The sequence below is a fragment of the Dama dama genome, chromosome 2 (assembly GCF_033118175.1).
Source record: "Dama dama isolate Ldn47 chromosome 2, ASM3311817v1, whole genome shotgun sequence".
Classification (NCBI taxonomy): domain Eukaryota; kingdom Metazoa; phylum Chordata; class Mammalia; order Artiodactyla; family Cervidae; genus Dama; species Dama dama.
The window spans coordinates 19,114,068-19,140,260 of NC_083682.1; the positions used below are offsets into that span (position 1 = coordinate 19,114,068).

General features: G+C 46.6%; 1 protein-coding gene across 4 annotated transcripts in view; it reads left to right on the forward strand.

Moving 5' to 3' along the window:
- ETS1 (ETS proto-oncogene 1, transcription factor) overlaps positions 1 to 25,902 on the forward strand; it is a 148,103-nt gene extending 122,201 nt beyond the window's left edge. For 3 of the 4 annotated variants that reach the window (XM_061166769.1, XM_061166777.1, XM_061166785.1), the window contains 3 exons: positions 1,071 to 1,331; positions 20,265 to 20,383; positions 22,072 to 25,902. In XM_061166769.1, the coding sequence (XP_061022752.1) occupies positions 1,071 to 1,331; positions 20,265 to 20,383; positions 22,072 to 22,287 (596 nt within the window). In that variant the 3' untranslated portion in view covers positions 22,288 to 25,902. The remainder of the gene's footprint in view (positions 1 to 1,070; positions 1,332 to 20,264; positions 20,384 to 22,071) is intronic. The other variant, XM_061166794.1, reaches the window with a different exon arrangement.
- Positions 25,903 to 26,193: the final 291 nt, after the last annotated feature.

The following is a 26,193-nucleotide window of genomic DNA, read 5'->3' on the forward strand; positions in this document are numbered from 1 at the left end:
TGGACTCAATCAGCCATTTAATCTCCCACGATTTAATTGAGGTTGCCTGGAAAGTATCTGGAAATAAAACATAAAAAATATTCCTGTGAGCCTTTTCAGCAGTTAGCTGCTTTTGTTTTTGTCGCCCCCCCGCCCCCCGTTTTCAGCCTCCTTTTAAATGGCATTTTTTGCCAATGGAAATTTCTCTAGGAGCTATTATGCAATCATAGCAGCTGTTTATAACCTGGTTTGGGAAATTAATGAACTTGCATGATCTTGTGGTCAGTTAAGAATGCCTTAAGCAACTCACAGAGTAAAGGATTTCTGCCATTGCTACGGACCTTAACTCTTTAATCAACTTCGTTGTTTTTTTTAATTGCCTTCGTTTCCCTAGTAAAGCACACATTTCAAGTACAGATAGTGCTTGGTAAAGAATATGGATTTCTATTTAGAAGAATGATAATGTTTTCTTTTTTAACCTCCTGGAAAAAAAAGATCTCATGACTTCTTTTTCTATTTGAGAAGGCATAGAGGCAGTATGATGTACATTTCAAGAGTGTTTGGAAAAAAAGGCTAAAAAGTAGTGTTTTAGTTCCAAGGTCAAGGAAGGTCAATCCTCCTAGTGTAATGGAATTTTTTTTTTTTCTTATGACCAAAATATTTTGCCAAATGGAGCCTTTTGAAAATCTCCCTGGCTTGAGTTAGGGTAGAGGGTGAGTTGAGCCTGATGCAGCTCAGATTTCTTCATCCACTCATTGGGTCTAACTCATCGGCCAGAAATCTCGTCATAACAGACGTGTTTCTCAGCCTGTAGGTTTCTGGTTCTGGAATTCTCGTCGTTCCAAACACTGCTGTCTCCCCCTGGCAGAGATGAGTAGCAACACCCGGCTCCCAGTCTCGGTCCTAGGGGCTCTGGAGCAAGACCTGACCGTGCAGGGGGCTCCTGTTCCCCGGAGCAAACACGCGCACCTCCATCCCCGCCGGCCGCTCCCTCTCTCTGTCCCTCCTGCGCATCCTCACCGAGAGGGTTTCACAGTGTCTCTTCCCATCCCTCCTCCCCGCCCTCCTCCCTCCTCCTCCTCCTCCTCCAGGTAAGCTCGGGGGCCAGGACTCCTTCGAGAGTATAGAGAGCTACGACAGCTGCGACCGCCTCACCCAGTCCTGGAGCAGCCAGTCATCTTTCAACAGCCTGCAGCGCGTCCCCTCCTACGACAGCTTCGACTCCGAGGACTATCCAGCCGCCCTGCCCAACCACAAGCCCAAGGGCACCTTCAAGGACTATGTGCGTGACCGCGCTGACCTCAATAAAGACAAGCCCGTCATTCCTGCTGCGGCCCTGGCCGGCTACACAGGTAGGATGCCTGGCTTCCTCCCGCCCGCTGGGGTGGGCTCCCTGGACACTTCTGTGCTGTCCCCAGCCCCTAAGGTCACCCCCTTTCTTTCTGGGGGAGACATAGACTCTAAGAGATTGGGTCAGCCTCTCAGGCCCCTCTGCAAATAGCCATTGGGTTTTGGAAGCAAACCGTATCATTCTATTTCAAGGGAGTCTTTCCAAGAGAGCGGTAGGGAAACTGATATTTTGGATCTGTAACTAGGGGAAGGGAATTCTGTCGATCTGGTGCTTCTGGAAATTCTGCCTTCTGGCCTAGCATCAAGGGGCTTCTCCTCGCCTGCTCTTGGAGGTCTCTCTGAACACAGAGCCAGCAGCAGCATCGCTCAAAGCTGTCAATAAATTGGTCTTCTCCCTGGACTCATCGGCAGTAGAATCCTCATTGTCAGGCAGGAGTACAAATGGGAAAAGTGCTCTCAGTCACCCTACACTCTGGCTAGATCCTGGGCTCTAGAGGAAACTTTTCTTCTCACTGAGCTTTATTATTGACTTTTTTCCCCCAGGAGTGAAAGTTGTAGTCATGGTGAACAAAAGAAAGATCATAGAGAAAGGAAGGTGTATGTTGAGAGCTTGGGCTTTGATTGAGAATCTGATTATAGAGCAAAATGATTCATTGTCCAAGCGAGGTGGGGCGCAGAGGCTGTGTAACCTTGGGAAGGTTTGAGGAGTGCATCTGAGAACTGTCCAAGGAGTAGGAATATATTAATGATCAGACGTTTTCTGGAAGATTGTGCCTGTTCAGCTGCTTCAGTCCAGCACTTTGTGACCCCATGGACTGTAGTCCACCTGGCTCCTCTGTCCATGGGATTCTCTGGGCAAGGATACTGGAGTGGGTTGCTATGCCCTCCAACAGGGGAGCTTCCTGACCCAGGGCTCAAACCCATGTCTCCGGCAACTCCTGCATTGCAGGCACATTCTTTACTGCAGAGCCACTGGGGAAGCCTGTAAGATTGTAGTATTTTCTAAAAATCAGAAATTGTGTTGTGAGTGGAGCTTGTTTTAAGCTTCGAGTGCACAGTGCTGGTCTTGGCCTCCCTTGCAATTTATCTACCCTGGATGGGTCACCATGTGGGGACCCTTTGTGTGGATGAAGACAGACACCTCAACCTGCATTTCTAGAGAGGTGTCTATCTGATCTTAAGACTGAGCTCTATCCCTGTTTTTGTGTGAGGGAAAACTCAAGGAAAACCTGCTGACCTTTGAGAACAACTCACATGCTTGGAAAAGTTCCTCCTCCTTCATGGATCAGGGGTGTTGCATCCCTCCAGCTCCTCATGCAGTTCAGTGCATGCATAGGTGCTCAGGAGTTACGTATGGATTTCAAAGTAGTGACCAGGACTATATACAGAGTCATGGGCCAGAAAGGGGCTTAAAAGTCACCTACTTTTTTTTTTTCTACAATATTCCCCAAGTCCTTGCTTGAGCATCACGAGTAGATGGGAAATCGCTGTTCTGCAAGGGGGCCAGCCCCTTCCTTTCTGGGCAGCAGACAGTAGAAAGTTTGTCCCTTTCTGTTAATGACATCTGGAATAAAGAAAGTATGTCAAGTGTTTTTCAGGTTGTAGGAGAGTGCTGTGTGTGCTCAGTCGTGTCTGACTCTTTGCGACCCCATGGACTTGTAGCCTGCCAGGCTCCTCTGCCCATGGGATTTTCCAGCCAAGAATACTGGAGTGGGCCACCATTTCCTTCTCCAGGGGATCTTCCCGACCCAGGGATCAAACCTGCATCTTTTGCATCTCCTGCATTGGCAGGCGGGTTCTTTACCCCTGCGACACCTGGAAAACCGCTTATAGTAACGCTTAGGTATTTTGAGAACTGGGCTCCAGTTGGGTACACTGATGGAGGAAGAGAGAAAGTTTGCTTAGTTAGGAGGGGGAGAGGCAGAGGTAGCTGTGAAGTGAATTTGGGCTGTGGAGGTGGCAGGCATCTCTGAGTGGCTGTGTTTGCCTCTCTTCTTGTGACGCAAGTGCTGTCATTTGTCCAAGTGTAAAGGCTACCACCTCTCCTCCCCCTGCCACCCTGACTTCCAGGACCAAATACTCAATGTAGCTTCTCCTTATTAAAGTTCTTGCCTTACTCCCTCTGACATAATCTCGACTGTAACCACTGTCAGCAGGCATGATCATAATTCTTCTCCTGTAACAGTTTTCATCATTTTGTGTTTTGCTTGGTGTACAGTTCTGAAAATTTTGCTAGTTAAGGTGGTTTTGTGGATAATGACATTAAATATACTGACTTCCTAAGTTCTGAAGTTTGGGTTATGGCCAAAGAAAGCCTTATGATTTAAGTCAACTTACATGGAGTAAGATTCTGGTAAGGAATTGTGGCTACTCTACAAAAAGTTTAGAAGTTTCTAGAAATGGTGAAAGCCTGATCTCCACCTCAAATAGAAACTTTTCTGAAAAGGGCACGTGTGTAAGTTATTGGAGTCTCTTCTCTGATGGGAGAAGCCTGCAGAGCTCATAGTCTACAGGAGTGGTTTGAAGAGTTTCGGCTAAGATGATCTTGACAATAATTATCTGAAAGTTGGAAATCTCTCCAAATGTCATAGATTCAAGGAGAGAAGGAAAAGGATGACGTGGAATTTTAAGACCTAGGAGTACGAATTTGTACCTGAAGACAGCCATCAGGAGAGCCAACACCAAAATGCAACCTGTGAGCCTTCTCACAGGTGGGCATTTCTCATCCAAAGCCAAACAGATCAGAACATCAGAAGCTCTTTTCAGGACAAATACAGGAATGTCCTGGAAGTCTGAGTTATGTCTGATGTCATCCCTTATTTGGGCTTCCCAGGTGGCTCGGTGGAAAAGAATCCACCTGCCAATGAGGAGATGTGTGTTCGATCCTTGGGTCAGGAAGATCCCCTGGAGAAGGAAATGGCAACTCCAGTAATTTTGCCTGGAAAATCCCATGGACAGAGAAACCTGGCGAGCTACAGTCCATGGGGTTGCAGAGGAGTTGGACACGACTGAGCACGCATGCACTTCTTTGGGTGGATTGTTTTAATGATTGCTTCTTCCTTCCATCGTTCCTTCCATCCTTTTCTTCCTCGCTCTCGTTTCCTCTCTCTTTCTCTGTCTCTGTCTCTAAGGGAATAAAATATTCATTGAATGGAACAAAGGAGAAGATTATGTTAATCTTTGAGATCAGTTAATGATCTCAAAAACTCATTTGAACTAAAATAGAATTTTTAAAGTATCTTACCATTCAGCTTTTTCTTCTTTATAACTGGGGATTTTACTTTTCAAGCCATCTCAGATGGAGGTGCAAACAATAGCCCAGAAAACAGAAGTCCTCCATGCCTCCCCCAGCCCTAGCACACTGTGTGATTTTAGGCAAATTTACCTTGTACCCTCTTCTACTTTTAGCGAAGTGGAAGTGTCCCACCCTCTCTTGGTAGAAGATCTGTGAGCATGTAATTGAACTAACTCAGTTAATGAGACAAATGAGCACCAGACAAGTTGCTAGACGCAGGAGAGAAAGCTCATTCGTAACAAATCAATTATTTCAGCAGATGTTTCTGAGCACATGTTGAGTACAGATAAGTGCTCGTAGGCCTGGAAGGTTCACTATCTTGACGAATTCAAGATATTGTCATTGTCCTTAGACTTGAACTGGATTTTCTTATTGCTGTGGTTTGATGAAGGTCAGGATTTGTTTGGCCTGTGGTATTAGTCGCTCAGTCATATCCAACTCCCTGCCACCCCATGGTTGGCATTTGGGGATTGGTCCAAATTTGGGTGGCTTTCTCCCCCCGCCCCCAACCCCTTCCCGCCCCTGCCCCGCCCCATGTTCACTGTCTGGTAAATATCTCTTGTCCACAGTGAAAATTATATCTTGCCCCTCATTGTGACCCCTTATCATCTCAGCTGCATCCTAGGGAATGGGCCAGGGAACAGAATGTGCTTCCCTAGGCCCCTCTACCACCTGGGAAGTGTGCAGTGACTGGAGTTCTTATAAATGGGTCTCTGAGTCTATGCAGACATGCCAAGATGACCTGAAGTTCAGAAAAGAACTTCAGAGAGTGGAAATCATTGTACAAGTGTTGGCAAAACTCTTTATTGCTCATAAACATCACACCTATTTTCTATCTCAAGTTCTACGCTCTTTTTTTTTTTTTTAATCTGTTTCTTTTAAATTTGCTTATCTCCAGGGTATGTGTGGCCACACAGTAGGAGTACGTGTATACCTTTTATGTCACTATTACTTGACCTGAACTAAGGGATGTCTGTATAGATTCCCTGAACTGGGATGTGAATCCATTTTCCTGCCTCTGGGACCCCAGTTCTCTGTCCATTTCACCCTCAAAGGAATACATTTGACTTCTTCTGATGCTGTCTTAGTTACTGCACTGTAAGTGTGGAAATCAGTTAGAAACTGAATTTTCACATTCTCTTGCACAGTTACATTCTTCCTCCCAAGATAAGAAAATTGCATCAACCTTCATTGGGCTCCCATGGCAACTTGTTAAATTAGGTCAAGATGTGGGGGCAGATAACACAGCTTGAAAGCCTGCCTGTTAGCTGAGTTAAGAATACATCAAATGCAACACTGGCTTCCGCCAGAATGCACCTTACCTTGCTGGGACTGCTTATGATTATCAAACTGATACAATCAGAAAGCTCCATTTTCTTTTGTTTGAAGATACATTATGAACCCTATCTGATACAAAGCCATCTGAGAGAAGTAGCCCAGTGCTTTCTGAGTGTTTGATGGACCTAAACAAAATGCTTTCTAGATCCTTGACAAACATAGGCATCCCTGATTTTTTTTTCTCCATTTTAGTAGGTGTAGAATAATATGCTGGATTTTCAGAGTATTGATCCCTTCCCTTCTCTGTCCCTCCAGGCTCCTTTTATCAATGACAAAACTGAGGCACACAAAAAATGACTTATTTCAGGCCTTCTGCAGGCTCTTGAACTGAATCTTAAGTGCCAGATATCTCACCTGAGTATGAAATCTTTCTCTCTCTTAAAGAATGAGAACACTCATTGGTTATCTCAGTTACTCCCAAGAGAGTAGATTAAGGGCCTTGTCCCTTGCTTGTCACTCATTAATACTCTGCAAGGGAGGGGGCGTGGCATGCAGGAGGGGGTGGAGCTTTGGTCCCTAAACCACCTTCATAGAACTTCACTCCAGATGGCCAGACTTCAGTTGCTGTAGATAAGGAATTCTTCCCTGTCACTCCTGCAGTTGGTATGGAGCAGTCCTGCTGGTAATAGTTGTGTTGTCAGTGTGTAGGTGTGGCCCCAGCTTTGTGTTGCAATTATTATATGAAGTGCTCAGGATCTCTTCTTTATCATAGAGCCTGGGCAGAGGCTATGCTCCAAGCCATTCATTACCTGTAATGAAATTATGATTTACTATGCTGTGCAGACTTATGAATAGCTGATCCTTCAGCCCCTGAAAGACTACATTTGAGACCATCAGGAATTCAACTTGCAAGGATTTTTGAGTGAGACATTGCACAAAGTGGTACCAGCCTTGTAGAAACGGAAGCTCTAGACAATCCCCCGTTGCTTTTAGCTCGAGATAAACCTTCTTCTCATTTTGTAGATAAATTAGAGCCCATCTACCCCCACACAATAACAAAGTCCAAGGGCCACACCCAAAACCTGGGTGTTCTGACTGGTCATTGAGTTGTAGGGTTCAAAACATAAAGCTACTGCTAAGACATGTTTTTGAGAATAAACAACGTTCCTGCAAAAGGAAGGGCTTCTAAGCCCTTCAGTTCAGAATGAAACCTGAGCTTGGGCGGCTTTACCTGAAATCACGGTTTTCTGAAGGAAAGCTGGATTGCAGAATCATCTCCGTGTCCTCAGGTACAACCCCCAGGGGGAGCTTCTCGTGTGAGCCTCAGTCACTGATGAGGAAAGGAGAGAGGGTCCCCAGAGCAGAAGAGGACTGTGGTGTGAATTTGTGCAGGAGATTTTAATTCTAGCCTACGTGCGCATGGAGATGTTATTAGGAACAACTTGGAGCTTTATCTTTGGGGGTGGAGGGATTATTCCCTAAGCCAGGTTCTGGAATATAATCTCACCATGTCAATACTGTGGCAGTAAGGTTTTGAGTTGACTACAGTCTTTCCTGACATAAGCGTTCAACCCTGGTGCCCTTTTAGTGCAGTCCTGCCATTTACAAGGGTCCTGAGGTTCTCAGCCCAGGCCAAGCTGGCCTTGGTCTCAGGCTACAGGCTTACACTGTCTCAGGGTAGAGCATCCGTGGGTAGCGCCTGGATGGCTGGGAGGAGAAGAGTTTGCCAGTGAGAGAGGCAGAAACAGCATCTGCCCTTTTTTCCTCAGAGGCCCCAGTGAGTAGTGGGTTGTAGAAAGCCAGACAAACCCCCTCAGCCTACGTGGAGCCTAGCTACCAGCCAGCATCTCAGAAGCTGGGGAATTCTGATTCTCTGCGCTGTGTTTGGCGGTGGGTCTTCAGGGCGCTCATGGAATGTGAGTGGGCTCTCACTGGAGTAGCGAGTTGACATGTTGCTCAGTTATGAGACTGCTGGGGAAGTACGTTGGAGCTCGGGGGCGGGGGGTCCCCGGCAGCTCCGAGCTGGAGGGATCAGAAGCCCCTTGGTATTGTTGCCTCGTGGAGGTCCCACTGCCTCTGCCTCCTGACTGGTTTGCGTGGGGACAGTTGCTCCTAGTCATCTGCCACCCATGGAGAAAATCACACGGTGGGAGGACTCGGTCTTGCTGTTCGCTTTTTCCCTTCTAAATGGCTTTGAAGGCATGGACAGGGAGGTTCCCTGTTTCTGTCAGTCGCCTTTGAAGACGGCAGCTGGCTGAGCCATCCCGGGGTCTGGACACAGCCCCGGTAGCTCCAGGAAGCTGCCTTTGGGGCAGAGAGACCCCTTTATACTGTACAAAGCAGATAGTAGACCCTGGTGTTTAAACCACCTGAAGTCTGTGGGTGCCTGGATTTGGAGTCAGGAAACTCACAAGGGGACTCATCTTTTTAGGGGACACAGCACCCCCCTCCCCCTGCCAACCGCCTGCTTTCGAGGCTCTCTGGGTCTCCCATTTTCTGGGTGGCTGTTTCTTTAACAAACTCTAACTCCATGCGGTGGAACTGGGTGGTGACCCTGCTGGAATGCCACTGTCTCCTCTTGGAAGCTCCACCTTTGTGTCTTTGAAGCCGATGCTTCCCCTGAGCGGAATCCAGCTCACGTGTTGCTGAGGCAACCACGCAGGTCCTGTTGGTCATGAGCAGCTGGCCTGGAAACTCCCGCGGCCTCAGCTGCTAAGGGCTCTGCCAGTGGGTCCCTTGATTGCGCCCCTTGGCATCTCCTGGTTTCCCGGTTGCCTTCCCAGCTCGGGGTGATGTCGGACCAGTGGGTCCTCAGCATGGAGACTCATTCCATTCAGCAAAAGCGTGGAGACTCCGTGCATTCAACAGACGCTACAGTCCACCCTTGAACACACGGGGGTGAGGGGCGCCGACCCCTGTGCAGTCAGAAATCCGAGTATAATCCCCAAACTTATCTACTAGTCTGCTGTTGACCTGCTAGCATAAGCAGTCCACTTAAACACATTTTGTGTGTTTTATGTACACCTACATGTATTTTATGCATTCCTGACCTCCCTTTTTTTTCTCTTAATGTTTTCATATTTCTAGGCTATGTGGTTTGTCTGAGTTGTTTTTTTTTTTCTTTTGTCAAATTGCTGCAAATCTACAAAAAATATTTTTAATATGTTTATATTAAAAAGAAATCCTTGTATAGGTGGATCTGTGAAGCTCAAACCTGTGTTGTTCAAGGGCCTCTGTGTATCCCTCCCTGTCCTCTTCCCCCTGAAGTGACTTTTTTGTGAGATAGGGTGGTTATCATCACCCCAGCTGCTACTCTTATGCCTTCAGCTTAAGCACATGAGAGGTGAGAGGCTGTTTGACCTTGGGCTACGTGGCAGAGGCTTCATTGTGTCGGGGTGGAGAGCGGGGACCCTAGAGCCAGGCAGCCAGAGTGTGTCCTGGTTTTGCCACTGGCCAGCTGCGTGGCTGTGGGCAAGCTGACCTCACTGTGTCTTAGTATTCTCATCTGGAAAATGGCCGCAATAGCAGTTTCTGTCTCTTCGGATTGTGGTGGGAATTGCATGAATAGCTTATGGAAGCCACTCAGCACAGTGCTAGGTCCATAGGAAACCCTCTTTAGGTGCTAATCTTTACTGCTGTTTCATATTATTCTCCAGACCTTTTGTTTTTCCAGTACAGTTCTACATGCCTTAGGGTCAGAGGGTGATGGGTTTAACTTAAAGAATTCCAGTCATTCCTGGCAGTGTCTTGAGGGACACAGCTGATACTTATTTAATTTCAGTTCAGGTCACTTTGTAAAGTCTCCCTTGGTAGTTCAGTGAAATACCTGCCAGCCAATACAGGAGACACGGGTTCGATCCCCGGGTTGGGAAGATCCCCTGGAGGAGGCAATGGCAACCCACTCCAGTATTCTTGTCTGGAGAATTGCATGGACAGAGGAACCTGGCGGGCTCCAGTCCATGGGGTCACAAAGAGGCAGGTGGAACCCAGCATGCACGCACCACCACCACCTGTCACTTCAGCTTTTCAGCTCAACCCACATGTGTGCTGAGCGCTTACCGTGTGCTAGACTCTTTCATATGCGTTCATATTTTTTAAAACTGTCACCAACAACCACATGGAGAAAAACCTGTTATCCTCACTTTATGAAGGAAGGAATTAAGGGTTCCCAGGGAGGGAAGAGGTCTAGCCCGGAGTCACACAGCAGACAACAAAGAAGAGGCCTTTCACAGTTTTTTACAACGTCAGACAATTGGGAGGAAAATATCCAACATTAGTAGCATGATAGTTTGGGTCTGCTGAGCAGCAGATGTCGAGACATGATTGGACTTGTAAGAAATGTCCGGGGTAGGTGGGGGATGTCTGAAGTACAGAGTGGCAGAGGGCAAGAGAAGGTGGAGGGCTTTCAAAGAGAAGGTGGGGACCTTTCAGGCCCGGTGGCAGGCAGGCAGGAAGGAGACTTGTGAGAAGAACCTCCAATGGCACAGCAGTTCCAAGGAAGAGGGGGTGTCCAGGCTTCTGGGAATTTCGGTCAAAGTTGCCCAGTGGGGGAGCTCCTTGCCTGGCAGGAGTGGCCTCATGTGACCTCCATGCCTTGGTCCCTGGCTGCAGCAGCTCCAGAAAGCGTGATCTTGTTGGGGACCTGGTGGATGGAGTCCCAGATGCTCCCTATGGCCAGAGGGTGGAGCCTCACGTGGCCGTGGCCCCATCAGCCCTGACTGACGAGTGCGGCGTCGGGCGGGTCGTAGAGCGGGATGCTGGACCACGATCCCGACGCTGCTGGTGGCCCGTGACTGGCTTCTGGATTCAGTGCCTGCTGTTGACATTGCCTTACTCAACTGTATGGTTTGCTCTGTGACTCACCTCTCCTTGAGCGATAATGAGAGTGAAAGTTGTCCTAAGGTGGGTGAATGTGAAAGTTTGAACTTGGTGTGGAGGCTGGGACCTGCTCTGCCAGAGAGGTGCTCTCAGGGCTGGGCTCTGAGGGGGTGTTTGGTGACCTTCAGAGCCAGGATGGGTGCAATTTCTCGTGAGGGCCCCTCCAGGCTGGCTTCTCGCTCCTTTCTTCTTTAAAGGCGTGGGCAGTCCCTTTTCAGCTTCTCCCAATACAGTGGAACGAAAGTGTTTCTTCTGCTGCCTCCTTGCTGCTCTTAATACTCTCTTCTGTTATTCCACCCAGGCTGGCTATCACACTTAACATCTGAGGGGTGCTCAGAAATTATTTATTGGATAAAGGCTTGAGAAGTTATGTGCTCCAATGATGGTTTAAGATATAGTTCACCACCCCAAGAATTTGAATACGTTAACTAGTCATTTCTTCATTTCTCTCATCTTTGGTACAAGGGGGAAACTTTACTCCTAGAATAAAATAAAGCTCAGAGATTGCATGGAAAATCTACTAGGAAAGGTCCAGGCTTCAGAACTCTCAAGTCTTATTTTCTAGTCCTAATCAGTGAAGCCATCTTCTTTCTTATGACCTAGATGCTTAAGAAGGCATTTTCTTTTTTTTTTTTTTTAATTGCCTGTAGGAGATATATATATATATATATATATATATATATATATATATTCATCTTTTTAAAAAAGTTTTGTTTTTCTCATTTTTACAATGTTGTATTGGCTTCTGCCATATAGCAATGTGAATCAGCCGTGATTATACATACATCCTTTGGATATTTATATTAGCTTGCTAAAGCATCTTTTATTTCTGAACACAATTTGCACGGTTACTATTCAGTCGCCCACTCAGGTCTGACTCTTTGCAGCCCCATGGACTGCAGCAGGCCTGGCTTCCCTGTCCTTCACCATTTCCTGGAGTTTGCTTAAGCTCACGTCCATTGAGTTGGTGATGCCATCCAACCATCTCATCCTCTGTCACCCCCTTCTCTTCCTGCCCTCAGTCTTTCCCAGCATCAGGGTCTTTTCCAGTGAGTCTGTTCTTCTCATCAGGTAGCCAAAGTATTGGAGCTTCAGCATCTGTTTGCACTCTATACCCTCAAATCCAGACCTCACTCATTTCTGGTGACTTCTTAAAACAATCAGTTACCTAGAAGACATTGGGAAGAAAAGCTCTGAAGAAACCCACTTCCTGGCTTGCGCTTTGCCAGCTCGCTGTCCAGGAGTGTGTCTGAGTGGCAGGGTGAACGTGATTAGATAGAATTCTTGAGTTTGGAGGGAAGGTGCCTGCCTTTGAGGACAGGCTGCCCCTTTAAGAGAGGAACCGTCTCTTCTCCCTGCAGCCACCCCCACACGTGTGTCCTTGAACACTTGCAGGTGTGAGGAGCGCAAGCAAAAACAAGGGCCTTTCCTTTAGACACTCAAGTGTGTAACTGTCTTTTGCGCAGGCCCCAGGCAGACCCAAGTGAGTCTCAGTTAAGTCTGCCCCAAGTAGGGGAGTCTGGCTGAGCTAAGGCCAGCCAACTAGGCTCCCTGCCAGGACGGTCTTGGACATTGATCTCTGGACAAGACTTTCTGCTCTTCCTTCGATTAATACTGATGGGATCTGTCTCTTGGGCCAAACTACAGACATTTGTGGGGAATGCTGGACTCAGTGTAGCTCAGCCCGACATAATTATTAGGTGGAGTGGGCTTGCTGTGGAGTATAAGTGATTAGGGAAAAAAAAAAGTACATTGGGGGAAAGAGGATCTAAGTCTGTCTGTGGCCAAGATTTCCCCAAGCCGTAAATGTCGGCTATACTTTCACTTGCAAAGCAGTTTGCATCTGCTCTTTCTGTGCCTGCCTACTTTGAATTAGAGCAGGAACTTCAGAGTTATCCCTCACTTGAAAAAACCTTAACTGTCTTCTCAGCTACAGTGTTTAAAACATTTTACGTTTATATATGTTAATCATTTTGCTTTCCCTTCTAACTTTCTCCTCTTTCAAAGGTGCTGTATAAAAGGCCAATTGAATTCTTGGAAGAAGAATTGAATTTTATTTAGTGCCTTTGCTATTTTGTTTTTCTATTCCATCCTGTTTTTCTTTTGAAAAGTCTGCTTTTAAAAATATTTTTTTCTATTGTTGAATTCTTCTGTTTAATTCTACTGTTATGTTTTATATTCCCAAACTGTTCTACACTGTGGTCAGCTCTTTATATATATATCTATGAAGCAGGAAGGAGCTATGATAACTATTTGCATTTTAGAGATGGATAAACTAAAGCCCAAAGAGGTTAAATGAGCTGTATGAGAATGCTCAATGAATCAGGGAAGAAGTGGGGTCAAGGCTCTAGACACTGGACTCCCTATTTTGGGCATTTCCTACCATCATGTATATATTTTCATTTTATAGGATACTGTCTGCTGTCATCTCAGTCAGTATGCCCAATGTCCAACATATTTGTTTAAATTTTTTGAAACACTTCCTCCTTTCTTTTGGTCTACTGTTTCAGAGACGTGGACTTGACATTAAAGGCTGGTTTTATTTTCTTAATTATTTCCATTGCTAGATACTGGCTGTTCCAGCATCCATAAATGCAAGGGCATGAACCTGTTGTCTTTCATGATATTCATGAGAGATGGTTTTCAAGCACCTGTTAGAATGTTGTTTGTGGTTATGAGTTGAGTTATAGTAACTTAGATCCTGGATTGCTGTCCTTGAGTTACTAGCCATTGATAGAGAACAAGTGTATAGAACATAATGGTTTAGAGTGATTTGTTGAACCAAGGCATCTCAGCCAGTTACAGAATGGGTTGTGTGTAGATTGTGGTGGGGATGAGGTGAGATTGGGTTGAGTTGGGAGAAAAGGAGGGACATAACTCAGAAGAAATGGAGAAAGGCTCTTACAGGCATAAAACCAAGCCAAAGTACCATGCAGTCTCTGCTCTTCCTTCTTTTGAAAATCTTCCTTGTGCCCTGGGTACCGACTCCTTCATCCTTAGGCAGAGGACAGTGCAGCTTCATGTTGAGTTTGGCCCAGAGGTCAAGACACTGTCAGGATGCTTTCTGTTCAGTTTCTCATTAAACGTCATGTCATAAGAACTGAAAGGAAAAAGAGGGACTTTGGGATCATTTGTGAATGATAATTTAGAATGGGGTTGACAAGAAGTGGGTGACGTTTAGATTCTGGGGTCACCCGCCCACCCCCAGAGGTGGGCACTCCTGCAGTTGTTGCTCTTCATTCAGTCGTGTCCAGCTCTCTGCGACCTCATGGTCTACAGCATGCCAGGCTCCCCTGTCCTTTACTATCTCCTGGAGTTTGCACAAACTCATGTCCATTGAGTCAGTGATGCCATCCTGCACTAGTTTGTAAGAAAGATAAACTTGTGAACAGATGGGTCATTTCTGGATTCGAGTGTTCTGTTTTTGCCATCATCGTTTGGCTGTGGGTAGAGACACCTGGGTGAGAGGGAGGGGCCGTACGGTCCCGTTCCTCTGTTTTAGGACCACCTGTCAGATGTGTGCTATCGGGGCCAAGTGAACCCTGCTGCAAGGGTGACCAACCATGAGAGTTTCATAGGTTAAAATAAATGCGGTGTCCTGCCCACACTGAGGTGTTTGATTTGACTTGGAGAGTCGAGCTACAGAGATTAGATTCTCAAAGTAGCAGATGAATCCCCAAAGGACCAGAGGTGTGGTCGTTTTTATTTTGGGGTGCATGTTGATGAAATGTAGCCTGGGAGTCCCCCATATTGTTTGGCCCCAAATATAGTTTAATAGAGAGACGCAGTTTGGGTCACCTTTTCAAAACCCTGATACCTTTCTGCACAGGAGGATTGTTTGAGTAAGGCAGTTCAGTAAATGTTTACAGAGCTCACCTGTCCAAGACCGGGTCCCAGGCCGGGCACTGACTATGCCTGTAAGGGTCAATCATATGCAACCCAGGCTCCCAGGGAGCTGACAGCTGGATCATTTAACAGCAAGTGGGTTTTTTGATAGCTGGTATTTGTTGGTGAGGCACCATCCCAGGCTTTAGGTTACAGCAGTAGAAACACATGGGCCCAGCCCCTGGAGTATGTTGTTCTAGTGATGAGAGAGATGCAGGAAGAGCCAGCCGTCGGGGCTGGTCCTGCTGACAGCAAAGCGTGATGGGAGGCTGCCCGAGACGTGACGCTGGCTGCCCGGGGCCTGACTCTTGCATGGTAGCCTTGTGCTGGGCACAGGTGACGGAGCGAGAATGTGCAGCTGAGCTGGAAAAGCTGAAGTCCCGCTCTGACCGTGGTTCACGAGCAGTGAGATCATCGCCATGGCTGGCAACCCCCATGCCTAGAAAATGAGAAGAAAGATACCCACAGGTGGCCACATGGAGCAGGATTATGAACCAGAGCACCTTCATCGGGAACACCTTGCTAACATCCTAGCCTGTGCCTTTCCTTGTACCCAAGTAGCTCACATCTTAGCCTCAGAGTAATGGAGGGAACAAAAAGCAGGGCTTTTAAATAACCACCCCTCATCTAGATAGATGGGGACCTTCTAGTCCCTAGACAAAGGGGTGTAATCAACTCAATGAGTAGAAATTCACTTCAAGTTTTGCCTTAAAAAAAAAAGAAAGAGATTATAGCCTTGAATTTGACATGCCTTAAGGGTCCCCCTGGAGGGAGGCATCCTCCTGCGACTTGCTTTGCTGTCCTGGGGTCCCTCCAGGTACCCACCTGATGTTATCTGTCCGGAGGCCGTGTCCCCGTTTTCAGATTGGGGCTGTCAGTGTTGTACTAAGAATTTTCCTCTTCCCCAGAAGCCGAGAAGAACAAAGCAGTCAGAGGAAATTCCCCACTGCAGCCGTGGAGGGGGGGAGTCCCCCCGCCACCTCCCCGCCCCGCCTGCGAGAGAGACTTCCTTCAAACAGGGACCCTCTGTTGTTGTGGTTCAGAGCTTCGACTTGAGAAGCATAGTTTCCCAATGATGCCACTGGATTCCTGACGTGTGACACCCCGGGGCGGCCTGGTGAAGGCCGCCGTTGACTGCCCTGGGCCCCTGGACAGGGACAGCATTGTGAGTCACACTCGGTGTGTGAGCTCCCCTGCCCATGACTGGCACTATTATTAGCACCGTTCTCCGCTCCTGGGACAAAGGTCACTGGGATCAGAGTGGTTGGGTGGGTGGAGGGGGCTGGGCCCAGGGCCGAGAGGAGGTGTGAGTGGAATGGAGGCGAGGAGAAGGCTTTTCCCCATGAAGATGCGTCGGAGGGAAGGAGGCAGGGATGGAGCCCGGGCCCCGCAGATTTGGGCAGACTGACGCCAAGTGATGCGGAAACAGCCCCTGTGAGAGCTCAGATTGAGCGGGCCAACCTCAGCCAGCATGTGGGCAAGTCTGGGGCTTGAGAACTTCCCTTGGGCCTGGACTTGGGTGCTGCCATCAGGTTGGAGTCACCAGTGACCCCAGAGTCAGCTCTGGGAGTGGGCCACCTGAGAGGTCCTGATCTTCCAGACCCAAGGGGAGGATGGATACATTGTCATGGAAACAGGCTCCAGCGTGGGACTCTCCACTGGTCCAGCCTGGGGACCAGCCACCCCGACGCCCATATTCTGGACTGTCTGGCAGGGAAAAGAAGCCCATGTCTGTCCTATCTCTGATGCCCGCACAACCTAAAAGAGGGTTGGGGTATCAGCAGAAATGTACAAGAGAGGAATTTCTGGGAGACATCATGGATCCCTTTTATTCAGGGTCACAATGCAGGCTTTCTGAAAGGTTAGCAGCAGCTTCCAGAATGCCCCAGTGGGAGCGCCGTGCGTGCCATTGGCGGGGGTAGGCTGGCGGGATCTCTCCTCAAGAATAAGGGAAGGAAACTCGCGCTGACATCACTGCTGCCTATGACTTCGCTCTTGGGCAGCCCTGCAGACCCATCCCTCCCTGCCTCCCCATCCTGCGCCCTGTCGTTTCTCTTGGCATCTGGTTTTCCTATTTACCCTCCCTCTTCCCTTCAGTAAATAGGAAAAAAAAAAAAAGGCGCCACACCTAGGACTTGGGCTCCCAGTTCCCGAATTTCAGTTTTGTGTTCCTTATGAACAAAGGACAACTCACATGGAGGGGAGAAAAACACTCATGCGCAAGGACTCACCCCGCCTCGGCCACATCCAGAGACCCCAGGGATCAGACGTACGCGGACAACGGGGCGTGGCTCTGAAGCGGCAGCAGGAACAGCGGGAGTAGTTGTCTGACATCCCTTCCTTGTGAGCTGGTCCCTGTGACGCTAATCCAAGCCCCGTCCCCACTCCACGGCTGCACATCTGAAGGGTGGGGGCCAGAGGTGGCTCTTGGACCCCCCTCCCCGGGAATCCGGATGTGCGTGCTTCTCCCTGCCACTGACCACAACTTCCCAGGGAAAAGAATCCCCATAATTCTTCCTCTTTACTCAACCTGGTATAATTAGACCCCTTATCCCTAAAGGGATTTTAAGACAAGTGGTATGAAAGAGGGCTTCCCCCATAGGCTCAGCAGTGAAAAATCCGCCTGCCAATGCAGGAGATGCAGGAGACTCAGGTTCGAGCCCTGGGCTGGGAAGAGTCCCTGGAGAAGGAAATGGCAGCCCACTCCAGTATTCTCATCTGAAAAATCCCATGGACAGGGGAGCCTTCATGGGGTCTCAAAGAGTTGGACACGACTGAGCGCGCACGCAGGCGTGTGTGCGCGCACACACACACACACACACACACACACAATATGAGAGAGGTTTGAAGACAACTAGTGGGGGTGAGAAGTAATGAAATTACATGGCCTAATGGTGACCATGAGGGGTTCAGATGGAGCTGGAAGTGTCACCTGTGCAGGGGACACCAAGGTCCCCAGTGGTCAGACTGACAGGGGAACCACTGGCCATCCGGTGTCCCGGACTGCTTGCTGTGAGCCATGGGGAAGAGATGTTTTTCACATGCAAGGTCCTTTTACCTCCAGGACCATTGCAGCCAGCGGGCAGGTTAGATGCCAGCTCTGGGTTGGACTTCCCTGGGGTCTTTGGAGTGTTGAGATGGAGATTTACGGGGTCAGGCTGCCTGGGTTCTAGTCATACCACTTCTGACCTGCACAACCTTGGACAAGACACACAATGGGTCAGTTTTCTCTGCGGTACAGTGGGAGAAACAAATGTGATAATAGTAGTATCTACTCATGGAGTTATTGTGAGGGATGAATATTGGGTTGGTCAAAAAGATCATTCGGATTTTTCCATATGACGTTACAGAAAAACCCGAATGAACATTTTGGCGAACCCAATAAGATGCTCTAAAACATGACATATTACTGTGGTACATAGTAGGTGCACAAGAAATCCTAGCTCCTGTCCCTGTTTTCCGTTACCAGGTGTCTGAAAGCAGACCTCTCTCCACCATGTCTGTGGTCTGTGGTCTTGACCCAAGAGAGGACCATGAACTCCCTGGCTTATTTTCATAATTTTGGGATAGTTGATTTTTCCTTTCATGTTTCATTTCAGTGGTTCAGTGGGTATCTCTTCTACACTTCTTTAGGATACCTATTATGCCACAAGGGCTATTGTAACTAATTCTATAGCATTTCTTAATAGAAATTTGTTTTCCTCCTGCCCATCCGGATGGCTTCTCAATGGATTCCTCATAGGAAGTCACAACAGGACATTCTTCCTGGCAGAGGGTTGTAGCTGGTGACTACTTGGCTGCCAAGGAAACTACAAATGTGTCTGAGCTGTCTAGAAAATATGGGTTTTTTTTTTTTTCATTGGGGTAGAAACAGAGAAGGGGGTAAGGCTTTACCAGTGTCATTCCTGGGACTGTTTATTCAAATGTTAATATACTTTGCAGGCATTGGCTGAATTATTTAATTCTAGAATATGTGTGTAAGTTATTTATTGCAAGATGGTTTTAAAGTACTCAGCGTTCATTCATAGAAGGGTGAGGTAGAGGTATTTCATTTTCCTTGCTGAGCTTGGGCTGGGTTGAGGAGGGACCGCAGGGATGCTGTTATTATAGCCAAGGCTTCCTTGGGGTGTCCCACCAGTGATGATGCACACCTGCTGCTGTTTGTTCATAGGCGTCCATCACGATTACCCTGGGACCTGGAGTCAAGGTCCAGGGATTGGCCCACTGTTTTCTAACTGTGCCTAGACCAATGTCACATCATTTTTTTCTGAGCACCTTACTCTGCACTGATAGAATGGAGGCAGTCAGCCCAGTCTACCATGCCTATAAGGAGACTGGGGAGTTGGTTTTAGGAATAAGCAAAATGGTGAACGTGAAAATGTCTTGTAGGTGTTTCCGAGATATGACAAGAGATCGCCCTCCTAGATCATGAAGGGCATTTCTTCATTAGATCGAGAGGCAACGCAAGCTTGTTTCCTACTGCATCTCAGTTTACTTAGGATCAGACACATTTGAAACTCAGGTTAAGGATTAGAGCCTAACAAACTCAAGTTTTCTTATGTGAGTCAGAGAATGCCAGGCTTTGTCTACATCGACTGGGTCTCTCCAACTGCACTATGTCCAGATTGCTTCTGAGATGGTGTTAATAAGGCCTATACGTCTACACAGTGTAGACGTGTAACAAGCCGTGTGGACTGTTGAGCCCGTATCTGTCTCTGTAGCTACACCCATAAATCAGATAGGAATCTCTAGCATCATTTTCATTTCTGAATAGAAAACTATCCTAGAAGGAAATCTATGTAGCATAAACTCTTTTAGTGTAAGATAAACTGACAATCAGAGTATGTCAGGCCTTCCAGAACTAATGTTGGCAGTGTTGATGACTAAGACGAGAATTGTGTGTGTGTGTGTGTGAGAGAGAGAGAGAGAGAGAGAATTAGAGTCTACTGAACCATGGTGAATCTCTGAGACAGTGCTAACCTGACCTTTGAGGGTTTCATAGCTGGCAAGTTAATTTCCTCCCTTTCTTAGTTTGGATGCTTGCCTGTAGGCATCTTGGGGATTGTGGTAGAGAGGAATATTATGACCAAGAGAAATCTAATTTCTCTTCCCTTGTTAGATCACCCTGAGGTAATGATTCTTCTCGAAAACCAGGGACCAAAAGGGTCCTTACTGTAGGCTTTGCTTTGGGGCTTTGACTTCTGCTTGGACCTGGCAAATACACTCCTCGGTTCATACCTTAAGTACTTTATAAGGCAAAAATAATGACTTTGTTTTTGAAGGCCAAACAGACCATGTTGCCTTAGAATATGTCAAAGGAGAGATCCAGGATTTTCTTTCTAGAGTTTGCTTAGCCATAAAAAATGGACTGACTTTTAAATCGATCTAAATAAGGCAACTGATACTCCATCCTAAAGGCGGTTTTGGTGGGAATTCTTCACCTTTTCGATCTGTTCCACAAGCTCCTGCAGCTCCTGTGCTCTGGGTTGCCCTCGTTTTCCCCTGGCTGATGGGCTGGGAGGGGGGCGCCCTGTCGTGGGATTCGCTGCTGAGTGTGTGGCGCGTCTGGTGTAGTGATTCACATGGCTTGTGTCCCCAGGCAGCGGACCGATCCAGCTGTGGCAGTTTCTTCTGGAATTACTCACGGATAAGTCCTGTCAGTCTTTCATCAGCTGGACAGGAGATGGCTGGGAATTCAAGCTTTCTGACCCAGATGAGGTAAGGAGGGAGTGACTTGAGAGTGTTGTGTCCAGGGAGGGTGAGAGAGAGCTCTGGGGATGGGTGGTATGGGGCTTGATGGTGTTTTCTAGGGTTTGAATCCCAGCTCTGCCACTTGCTACTTGGGGGACCTCCTCTGAGCCTTAGTTGCATCATTTGGAAAACAAAGAAAAGATCTATGTTGTCCGTTCATTTTTTGGCTTAACGGATAGGATGTGCCTACAGTGCCTGTCACATGTTAGGCCTTTTGTAAACACAAGTTGGGCTTTCCTGGTGGCCCAGTGGTAAAGTACCCACCTGCCAGTGCAGGATACTCGGGTTCAGTCCCTGGGTTGGGAAGATCCCCTGGAGAAGGAAGTGGCAACCCACTCCAGTATTCTTGCCTAGAAAATGCTATGGACAGAAGAATCTGGTGGGCTGCAGTCCATGGGGTCACAAAAGGAGTCGAACCCGACTTAGTGACTAAATGACAAAAACCCAAGTTGTCTTCTCTGACTCTGTTCCCTTCTTGGTCTTGTGGCTCTGTGAATATGGAAGGCGTCTGACAGTTTGAGAGGCCTTCAAAGTTTGGTGCGATTCACTCATTATTTCGTTTTTTTCTTCAACAAACAGTGACGGAGGGAGGAATACACTGAGTTTGAGATGAACATATGCACATTGCAGGTGGATTCTTTATCAGCTGAGCTATAGCTAAGTTGATAAAGAATCCGCCTGCAATGCAGGAGACCCTAGTTCGATCCCTGGGTCGGGAAGATCCGCTGGAGAAGGGATGGGCTACCTACTCCAGTATCCTTGGGCTTCCCTTGTGGCTCAACTGGTAAAGAATCTGCCGGTAATGCAGGAGACCTTGGTTCGATCCCTGGGTTGCGAAGATCCCCTGGAGAAGGGAAAAGATACCCACTCCAGTATTCTGGCCTGGAGAATTCCATGGATGTGTATAGTCCATGGGGTCACAAAAGAGTTGGCAACCAGCAAGGACCTACTGTATAGCACAGGGAACTCTAGTCAGTGTTCTGTGATAATCTATATGGGGAAAAGATCTGAAAATATATGTATGTAGAAGTGAATCACCTTGCTATACTATAACCTGAAACTAACACAACATTGTAAATCAATTATACATCAATAAGAAAACAGAAACAAAAAAACAAATAGTGAGTGGTTGCTCTATGACACGCCCAAATTTGGAGGATGTGGAGCAATGAATAAGAGAGAGACAGGCCCTCTGTTCCGGCTGAAGTGAGAAGCCCTGCGCCTCAAAAAAAAAAAAAAAAAAGATGCTTCCTGTTGATGAAAGACAGGTGTGACTGTAACTCAGTCCTTCGTCCCTCACATCAGATCTCATGCTTTGAAAGCAGAGACGTTCTATTAATAATGCGGGATAAGAGGAGACTCTGTAGTGTCTTCTATGAAAAAAGACTCTTTTTTAAATATCAAATGCTTTAACTCCCGTTCCATAGCAGTTCAGGGTCACTGTGCTTTCATCAACTTAAAGAATCCACTTCACTGCCAACCTGGGCTAGCCCTCCACACTTGGAATTCAGAAAAGTAACTTCTTTGTCGATGAATCTCTAGCCATCTTTTGAACATCATGGGTCATCACCAATGAGTGCAGGCATATTAACATGTATCTTTGGCTTATTCTGGAAGTGTTCACCTCCTCTTCTTTTTTAAAAATTAAATTTCAGGTGGCCAGGAGATGGGGAAAAAGGAAAAACAAGCCTAAGATGAATTATGAGAAACTGAGCCGTGGCCTTCGCTACTATTATGACAAAAACATCATCCACAAGACAGCGGGTAAACGCTACGTGTACCGTTTTGTGTGTGACCTGCAAAGCCTGCTGGGGTACACGCCTGAGGAGCTCCATGCCATGCTGGATGTCAAGCCCGACGCCGACGAGTGATGGGCACTGAGGGGCCGGGGAAACCCTGCTGAGACATTTCAGAGAACAACCATATCGGTCGGACTCTTTAATTTTTTAATTGTTATTCTATTTTTAATTTTCCAGAACTCATTTTTTTTTTACATTCAGGGGTGGGAGCTAAGTGAGCTGCAGCTATAATCCATTGTGCGCCGTTGGAGGAGAGCCAGGACTGGTGGGGTGGGTGGGACAAGAAATTCTGGAGCGGATTTTCAGGAGACAAGGGCCTTCTTAGAAGCTTGAAGAATCTGGCTTAAGGGAGGAAGAGACTAACACGTCCAGTCATTTATGTAAAAAAAAAAAATCATCCACGAAAAAAGATGTCTTGAGTTATGGACCTATTAACAAAAGAAATTGATGCACCAGGAGTCTTGAAACTAATGAAAGGCAATTAATTTCCTTTTGTCTTTAGGTCTGGGAGGGCAAAAAAGAGGGAGGTAGGATAAAGCCTTTTGTTTGGGGGTGCACTAAAAAATCACGGACTATTGACCTTTTTGTTCTACTTTTGAAACAAAGATGGACTTCAGTGGGGAGGGGCTGAAACTGTTTTTGTGTTAAAATTTATTCTATTAAATTTTGTGCCAGTATTTTTTTTTTCCTTAAAAATCGTCTTAAGCTCTAAGGTGGTCTCAGTATTGCGATAATCATGCAATTTTGTTTTTATTTGCCGACTGAGGATTCTGACACAGTGAAAGGAAACTGTTTATATAGACCCCACTGGAAAGACAAAGCGCCGTCACTGAGATTTGGGGATCCCAAGTTCATGTGACTGATGTGTGAAGGAAAAAAATGATGCTAATTTGGGTACAAGGGAACTGTGCATGTGAGTTTCTCCTTTAATTTTTAAAAATTATGATCACACCCCTCTACTTATTTGTCATGAGTGTATTCTCAGAGTTTGGACTTAACATTGAGCTAAGAAGCATTAAGTCTTTGAACTGAATGTATTTTGCAGCCCTGCTTTGGACAATAGTAAATGTAGGAGCACTGTAGTAGTCTTATGAAAGAGGGAGTGAAGGGAGAAGATTGACCTGGTTCTCTACTGGTTATTTAGACTTGTAACATATACATGACTTGGAATAAAATCTGTATGCACGGGCATTACCCCTCAGGTCTTAGGAAATAAGTCCTGAATGCATGTCCTTCCCAACTAACACTCTGTACTTTGTCCTTTGTGTCTTATTTTTCCAGCATCCCACATTTATCACTTTTCCCCACTCTGTTGTTCAGTAGAAGGAAATGTACAGCTTTCTGATGGGTGAGTGAAAGAGTAGCCGCAGACAGGTCATGAGTTGGAGAGTGTCTGATAAAGCCATTTAGATGTCCTGGGTTTTAGAAGCCATGGAAACTGAGGGAGCCTAGGAATAAAATGTGGCTCGGCTGTCTTTGGGAAAAGTGCAAGGCTTTCCTTTGAAGGGTTTAAGGCAGCTGAGTTGAGTGTCAGGTGAGACTGGGTGGGCAGGCAAAGGTGCACAGAGCAGATGCTATAAGGGCCCTGTGCTTGGATCTGTTATCCTGGCGCAGGCTAAGGGAATGTTGGTAATCGAAAAGGAAGGAAGCTTGAAGGCATAGGAACTATAAGGAAAGGAGCTTGGGTGTAGCAATAAGGTGGTCCATGAGATTCAAATCTACTTTTACTTCTCCCAGAGTTGAACTACAAACATCATCAACCGAGGCCATTGTAAAGGGTCATCCGAAAATGGAGTTTGGGAGAGGGGACCAACATCTGACTACTAAGGAAAAGTGCCTAATACAATTAGAATCCCCTCTTCCTCAGCTCGACAGGTGCCGGATTGAAAAGGAGGGTGACAGAGAGGGATGGCTTTCAGCAAGGGAGGGCAAGAAACCTTCAGGACGGGCTTCTCGGGCTTGGACCTTGTTGGGCTCCAGCTGAGAAACTGGAAGTCTACTAAATACCTTCTAGCTTCAAGAAAGTGGATCGTTTTCTCCCAGGTCTTCTTGCAGACCCCGGATTATCAGGAACTTAACTCTGTGATTCACGCGCTTCCTCATACCGAGAAATCGGAGCATCCGCTTGGAAAGCAGAGGCAGCATTTCGCCCAGCTGTGTATTGTGATCTTCTTCCGGACGCAGGTGCCTTAATGAAGCTCTCGACATATTTTAGGAGCCGCTCAGGGAGTGTTAGGCGGAACTGTTTGGACTACATTGTTTTCTCTTAGATTATGTGATCTTTGTTGGGCACTGGCAAAGATGTGTGTGTGCGTGCCTGTGTGTGTCTCTGTGTGTGTTTGCAGACGTGCAGAACTGCAGCTGAGAGAATGCTGGGGCTTTCTCATGATGTCTCTCCACATTTCAGTGATGGGTGAGAGTAGAATCAAGGCCAGACTTCGGTCCTTGCTTCTTTGCCACCAGGCATATCACTTTCTCAGCTCAACAGCCCTTTCCTTTTAAATCGATGCTGAGACCCCCTCCGTGTATGTCTGACTCCTGCCATAATTCCCTAGCAGAGAAGACGTAAACAAGTGCCTCCTCATGCTCCTCAGCCGCTTGTTTGCTAAGAGGCACCCCCCTCCCCCATCCTGCTCTCTCTCCGTCCACCCTTTTCAGTATTTGTAGATAGCGTGTTAGTTCAAACAGCTTTGTCAATCTGGCCAGATGCTTTTTTTTTTTTCCTCCTTCTGTCCAGAGACCATCCCAGGAAGAGTGGTGGGTGGTTTATACACTGGAAATGGAGCAGAATTGTTGGATTTCTGCTTTAAAAAAATAAAAACACATGCTAACTTCAGAGGAAGGATGGGCAGATCTGGTTGAGTTGGGTGAAACTCTGTTTTCCTGGAGATGCATCTGTTAACCCGTGTTGGTTTGGGCTGTAGGGTTCAGAGTCACTTTGGTTCCCTTTCACTTTCAGGGGAGGGACTTCCCTACACAGAGCCCTGGTTTTGTGGCTATGGAGATTGGAGGTAACATTCAGAGATCAGATATGCTTTTCCTCACTTTGGAGCTGAACACTCTGGGTTTTTGAGCATTAACCTGCCTAATCTTCATGGTGAAAACGACACCTTCTCTATCCTAGTCATGCTGTGCATGCTGCTTTCTCTGTTGGGGTCTATATAAATGGGTTGAACTCTTATCTACATTCCAAAGAAGTTTCGAGGAACCATAAATATATGTATACATATACATATATAAAATATATATATTAAAATGAAATTTATCTCTATCAGGAATACTGCCTCAGTTATTGAACTTTTTTTTAGAATACTTTTTTTTTTAAGCTGAGAAGTATAGGGGTGAAAAAGATGTTATATTGTGTTTGACTATTTTCCAACTTGTATTTTCATATAATTTATATTTTTTAAGAGCTGAAAATTTAAAAGCAAGATGAAAAAAAAAGGAAAAGCAGGTGCTTTTTAAAAAATCAGAACTGAGGTAGCTTAGAGATGTAGCGATGTAAGTGTCTATGTGTTTTTTTTTAAATGCAAAAAAAAAATTTCTTATGGGGGAGTTTTTTGTTCGTTTATTTTAGTAGCTGATGCTGGCACATCATTTTGCTGGAGAATTTTTTATATACTGTAGCCTGATTTCATATTGTATTTTAAACTGTGTGAGATTAAAAGCAAAGAAATTCATTCATAACGATGTGGGTTTGGCTCCATTCTTTTCTGTCTGGTTCATGTGTGAAAGCAGGACAAATTAGCCAATCAGAGACAAGCACAGGAAGGAATGCAACTTCATCTCATCTCACTAGCTCTGCACCATTTCAGACAAAGATTTCCTAATAAAGTGAGAACTAACATAGGAATATGGGGAAGTGTCATCTGACATCCCAGTTACTGAAGATGGAGTCATCCTTTGTGGAATGTCCCCGCCTCATCATACCACATTTTGATCATGTCTGAGGACTAAGAGGCACAAGAAGAAACATTT